General features: G+C 55.4%; 1 protein-coding gene across 1 annotated transcript; it reads left to right on the forward strand.

The window, feature by feature from the left end:
• Nucleotides 1-2,756: 2,756 nt before the first annotated feature.
• Nucleotides 2,757-5,799, forward strand: LOC113940070 (translation initiation factor IF-2-like; the record flags this gene model as incomplete). The annotated part of the gene is made up of 4 exons (XM_027631140.1): nucleotides 2,757-2,871; nucleotides 3,021-3,649; nucleotides 4,819-4,857; nucleotides 5,589-5,799. Coding segments are annotated over exons 1-4 (994 nt in total), but the record flags the coding sequence as incomplete, so codon positions are not given.
• Nucleotides 5,800-6,355: the final 556 nt, after the last annotated feature.

The raw sequence follows: 6,355 nt of genomic DNA on the forward strand, positions 1-6,355 counted from the left end.
GATAGGTTGAAGATGCTTAGCTCACAGACCAGAAACAAAACTAGTTCCTCTGTAACTAGAGGCTTGGGAAAGGAAGTCTTGGTGATGGGTAGGCTGGAGAAAAGGTGTGTAGGTAGCTGTGTGTGACATCTGTGTATATCCAGGAAAGCAGTTCTAGTGACATTCACGTTGTTGGGAATGTGCCAGCTCTTGTGCTGGAGTTTTACTATGAAATATTTTAACTCAAAGACTAAAAATAAAGTCAGGTCTGTTGCGGAGTATGTTACACCTGTGCAAAGCTTCCTCCCTCCATTTATTTTCTATTCTGGAGAGCTCAGTCTTGGGTTCCTGGGTGCTTCCTATTAAATGATACCGTGAAAATAATTTTGTACTGAAAGGGAAAAGGAGCTGTCTGTCAGAGTTCAGATGTCCATAATAAAAGTTTTATGCTTTTTCGGTCAGTAAGTCCTAAAATATCTTACAGGAGTACTCCAAGACCTTACTGAGGTAGCAGCATCTCTGCTAAAAGCAGTCGAGGTCCAAGAAGAGACTCAGACAAAACAGGATGAATCAGCATCACTTCTGAGGGTTTTCCAGACTTTCCCAAGGAGCACCAGCAGCGTTGGAACCGGTTCCAGTGAGTCCTGATGTGTTTCTGATGGGTCATGGCTTCAGTCTTGTCCTTTCCCCTGCACCTCCAGTGAGTACTGTCTGAGTTCAGCTGTAAAGAGATTTTCCAGGAAAGAGGAATCTTTCTCAGTCCACGAAGTTGCACTTTGTGAACTTCCCTTCATAGCTGATGCACTTGGCAGGAGAAGTCATCAGCAAGGAGACTTTTTCTTCCTGGGCAGGAAGAAAGGCCAGTGCCCTTCCTCCCCAAGGCCCAGCACAGCAGGGCTCGCAGGAGCTGCTGGTGTGGCTGCTCTTTGGGTTCTCAGCTGTGTCCGTGAGGGGGGTGACCCAGGGCTCCAGGGCAACCAAAAGCCCCAGCATTCCCTGGGCCATTTTGGGAGCCTGAGGTATTGTAGCACTGGGGAAGGGTTTGGTTTTTCCTTTCCTAAGAGTAAAACCACAGGGGGAATATCTTCTCTCGTTGATTTTTGTATATATTTTTTTTTTTTTTAAAAAGTTAACGTTGTGTGATTTACCAACTGACTTGCATTGGTTAAGTTGAAAGTGCCAAATAGTTGTAGGGTACAGTTTATTGGTTGTATTTAAGCAGCTTGGTGTTTGTTTAAAATAGGAGGCAATGGAATGTTATGGGGTTTTCCCCCCAATATTTTGAGGTAGTGCCCTGAATTACTTTATTTCTGCCTCCCTCCCAATGCTGGGAAGTTTCCCAGCAGTACCACAGCAGCTCTTGGGCAGTGCAGCTGCCAGAAGTCCCTCTGGACTGTGGGACAGGCAAAAGCCCCATGGCAAAGGAGAACCTGGATTTTGGAGATGGAGAATTTAATGGCATCACTTTGAGCTGTGCCAGTTCATTGAATGCCAAAGGAAAATCCAGGACTCCTCCAGTAGGAGTGTTTTTCCTGGAGGTTTGTAAACACAGGCACAAGATTTTAGCAGAAGGAGACTTCCTGAGATTTGGTGTGGTTTTTCCAGTTCCTCTGTACGTCTTCCCTCTCTCAGCCCCACTGGCCGAGTGGGAGGAGCAGCAGGGGCTGCTGGCCTCTGAGCCTCTCGGGGTTTGCCTTGGAATCCCAAAGCCTGTGCTTGCGTGGGGGTGATGAGGCAAAGGTGACTGTAAATTGTTTTGTTGTGGAGTGTTTTGGGGCCGAGTTAATGCTCTTGGCTTGTTGTGTGTCAATTCCCAGCCTCGGTCAGGGCTTCCCGGGGAGCGTTGCTGTTGCCGCTGCCGCTGCTGCCGCTGCCGCCGCCGGGAGAGAAATCCTTTGGGAAGCCGGGATAAAAACAGCAACTCTGTGAATTGCTCAGCTTTCCCTAGGGAAGGGCAGGTTTTAGGGAAGAAAGGCCCGTACTCGCGAAAGGCGCCGCGGGTCTCGCCAAGTGTGTGTGTGGGGGGGCGCGCGGCTGCAGTGCCGCTCCCGGCCGTGTCCGCCAGGCGGCGACTGTGAGGCAGGGCCCGGCGCTCGGGGCGGGCTGGGAAGCGACGCCCGTGGGAAAGCGGCGGTGTTTTGGCCCTGCCGAGCTTTAGCAGTCAACTAAATTGGAGATGTTGTTTTTGAGAGGAAATGAGGCCAAATAAATGCAGAGTTTTGGGTCATTTTTTGGGGTGATTTGGGTCAGTTTTGGGTCAGCTTTTGGGATGATTTGGGTCAGCTTTTGGGGTCAGTTTTGGGTCAGCTTTTGGGATGATTTGGGTCAATTTTTGGGGAGCACTGGGTGTTACTGGGGGTTGTTGGGGAGCACTGGAGAGCACTGGGTGTTACTGGGGAGCACTGGGAGAGAAAATGAAAAATAAAGAGAATAAAAAATAAACGAAATAAAAAAGGAAATATAAAATACAAAAGAAAATAAAAAAAATTAAAATCAAAAAAGCTAAAAAGGAAATAAAATGAAAATGAAAGAAAAGAGAAAAAAAAAAAAAAAAAGGGAACCCCTTCTTGGGCACCACGTTTCCTCTCCTCCACCCCCCCTCCCTCCGAACCGTAAATGGCGGAGTCATCACCCCTAAAATGTGAGAAAGGGACCCCAAAATGTGGGTGGGGGAACCCCAGGGAGCCGAAAAAGTGGAGGGGGAGCCGTAGTAAGAAAGCGAAGCCGGGCGGCGGGGTGGGGGTTGGAGGGGGAAGCCAAGATGGCGGCGCCGGCGCATGCGCAGTCTTTGGCAAGACGCCGGCGATCACGTGGTAACTAAGGGCGGCCTGGAGCGGGACCGGGGACGCATGCGCAGTGGCTCTCGTGCCGGTGCAGCGCTCCCTGCTCAAGGTAAGGGCCGATTCCGGCGGCACGGCGGGACTTGCGGTCTCCCGTCTCTCCCGGGGTGTGTGTGTGGGGGAAATAACATGAAGATTTTTGGGGCGAAAGCGCAGAAATTAGCGAGGGACGGTAATTTGTGTAAACTCGGTCACCGGAAGTAGAGGGCGACCGGACTGTTTTCGGCGGCGCACCAGAAAAGATGGCGCCGTCCCGGACCGGAAGTGTTGCGAGGCCACCTCGAAAGAAAGATGGCGGCGCCGGTACCGGAACACCTCCAAGCCCGTACACAAAGATGGCGGGCCCGGCCCGGAAGTGCGCCAAGGCCACACTCAAGATGGCGCCGCCAGGACCGCAGCTTAGCCGAGACCACACTAAAGTAGGCGGCGAGAGGACCCCTTGCCTCGGAGAGGCGTCGATCCTGTTGCCTGACCTCCGCCGCGACCCGGACCCCCGCCCCGCTCCCGCAGCACCGTCTCGCCGCGCCGCTTCCCGCTGTGCAGACAGGGCGGGGCGCTCGGCGGCGCCGGGCGCGGGCGGCAGGTTCGTGGGCGGCGGCAGGCACCGGCGCGGGCAGCCCCCTCTCGGCGCCGCGGCGCGCGAGGACCCCAGGCGCCATTGCCGCACCGCCCCGCTTCCGCTCCCGCTCCCGTTCCCGCTCCCGTTCCCGCTCCCGCTTCCGCTCCCGCTCGGTCCTGCCGTGCCCCGGAGATGCTGTCGGGGCTGCGCCGTCGCTTTTTCCCCCCGGAAGCGACCCACGGCGGCAGATCCGACGGAGATCGTCCCCGGGGTAAGCGGCGGGGGCGCGGCGGGGGCGCGGCCGCTCTTCTGCCTCTCCCGCGGCCGTCGGGCTGCAGGCAGGGGAAGCGACAGGCAAGTTTCTCGCCTCTGCGGAGAAACTTGCACCTGCGTGCCGCCGCAGAGCCGGGTTCGGATGTGCCCTGGCATTGCACACCCCCCCCGGCCCCTTCCCCCCCCCCCCCGCGGGGAGGGTCTGCGCTGCCTCGGGGACCCTGTCTGTGCCAGCGGGAGAGAGAAATGCTTTGGGAAGCTGGGGTGGAAACAGCAACTGTGTGAATTGCTCAGCTTTCCCTAGGGAAGGGCAGGTTTTAGGGAAGAAAGGCCCGTACTCGCGAAAGGCGCCGCGCGTCTCGCCGAGGGGGGGGGGCGCGCGGCTGCAGTGGCGCGCGCGGCTGCAGTGCCGCTCCCGGCCGTGTCCGCCAGGCGGCGACTGTGAGGCAGGGCCCGGCGCTCGGGGGCGCCCTTGCAAGCGACGCCCGTGGGAAAGCGGCGGTGTTTTGGCCCTGCCGAGCTTCTCCGACCTTAAATCCGGAGTCGGAGGCGCCCTAAGGATGCCTTGGGCTTGAGGGAGTGTGCCCCTTCTGAGTTCAGCAGGCGTTCGGTGAATTTGGGCTTCTGCGGGGGAATTCAGTCCGGTGTCGTGGTTTTCTGTTTGTTTCCATCCCCGGGACAGTGACCCAAATGTTCTTTTTCCCCTCGCCGTGGGCGCTCTGAGGAGACCAAAGGTCCAGAATTCTGCCGGTGACTTGGCTTGCGTTGCCAGTCCGATTCCCAGAATCGAATAGGGACGGAGATTCCTCCCGGACAAAAGGGGCCACCGCAGAAAGCTCTGGCTGCCCCCGGAGTGCCCGGGCTGGCCCAGCACCTGGCAAAACCTCTTAGGGAAAAGGCAAGGAACAACTGCGGTTGTTCTACCGTTTCTTTAGCCAGGGACTGGAACACAGACAAAATCAAGGTGGTCTTTGACCTGTGCAGGGTCCGAGCATTTTTCAGCCTTCCTTAGCCTTCCTCATTCTCACCCTCTGAAAAGCTGGAAGACTTTAACATCTGGATACGCACCTGCAGCTGTGCAAATTAATGTAGTTTCTTTTAGGAAAGGAAGGTGAAGTTTTCCTGTTGTGAGCCTAAATACCGAGTCTGCTCTGCTTTTTCAGTCAGGTGACGAAGCTTATGGAAAAAAAGACCAAAGGCCTCGAGGTGAGTCCATTCTACTGAGTTCTGCTTTTCTGGGATCGGTTTGGGAAAATCACATGAAATTCTAAAAAGCTTCTCTCCGTGTTTTTTAGTTGTTTTTTCGGCCTTGGTCTAAGGTTCATGTAGAAAAGGGCATAGAATTATTAGAACAGAGAAACGCGACTTTCTCGGGAGAGACGGAAGAAAAGTCTGCTGACTCCAGTTCTGCTTTTCTTGTCTTCCCTTAGGCTGTTGTTTTCTCACCCCTGCTGTTCAAATAGGCAGCAATTAATTCCTCTGCTGAAGAGTTTGCTGTACCAAGTGTCTGTCAAATTGATGCCTTCAACTCAAGATAGCACCTGCTCCCTAGTTACCAAAAGTTCCTCCCAGGAAATTTTCAGGCGTGCCCATAGATCTCCTCGCTGTTTGTTTGGGAGAACAGGGTTTTCTCATCTGTAACAGAAGAGTCGTGGCATTTGCTGTTGAATGCCGGTGGCAGTCTAGTCAGAAGAGGAGCCCGTGCTTCACTAATTTTCCCTTTTTGTCCTTCGGGGTGACTTCTTACCAGGGATGTTCTTCTTGACCCCCCGGGGCAAACGGAGGCGTTCGCCTGGTCAGCGTCAGGAGCCATCCTAACTGAGGCCCTGCTGGGTAAGTGCTTTTCGTGTGACTGGCCGGCGAAGCTGTCTGTGGGAATGACCTGGCTATTGCTCGGTGCAGTCCTAATTAAGGTGTCTTTTACTCCGTGTTCCCAGGCTCCCTCTTTCCCTTCGGTCGCCGTGGATGTGCCGGACGCCTCTGGCAGGACTGAGCCTGCGGCTTTTATGTCCAGCGTGCCTGCAGGTAAGAAAAGCTGGGAGTGCAGTCCCTCTGCTTTGATTGCTGTGCCTCTTTGGCAGGGATTTTGGAGGGGAATCCCGGAGCGATTTGGTTTGAAGGGGACCTTCAAAGGCCACCCCGTCTTCCGTGGGCAGGGACACCTTCCACTGTCCCCGGTTGCTCCGAGTCCCGTCCAGCCCGGCCTGGAACACTTCCAGGGATGGGGCAGCCTCGGCTTCCCTGTGCAGTGTGCTCTGATAGCTCTCCGCTGGCGTGGTGAAAAATGTTGTCAGCGTGTTTTGTTGGACGACGGGAAGCAGGACCGGGGTGAAAATGACATTCTCTTAGGTGCTGGGACGAGGAGGACTCGTGCGGGCACCTCCAGAGACAGCGGGGACGGGAGCGTGCTGCGGAGAAGGAAAGTTCCAGGTGGTGGGTGCTGAGAAATTTGTCCTTGCCTTGCCCTGTGCTCTGCACTTAGCAATGGGTCAAGTGCAGAAGTTTCCTGGGGACCCTGGAAAATGATGCCGGGTCTGCTAAGAAAAGTGGGGCCAAAAGAGCAGGACCTGGGTCTGCGAGCGTGGGAGGAACAAGGGAGGGGTCATCCTCTGCCTCCAGGAGGGAGGGCAGCAGGAAAGGCCCCGGACTAAAGCACGGAAGTGCCGTTCCCCAGGGAGCCCCTGCCCAGCACTGAGCTTGCTCC

Source organism: Corapipo altera, unplaced genomic scaffold (genome assembly GCF_003945725.1).
Source record: "Corapipo altera isolate COAL_440 unplaced genomic scaffold, ASM394572v1 130557, whole genome shotgun sequence".
NCBI lineage: Eukaryota > Metazoa > Chordata > Aves > Passeriformes > Pipridae > Corapipo > Corapipo altera.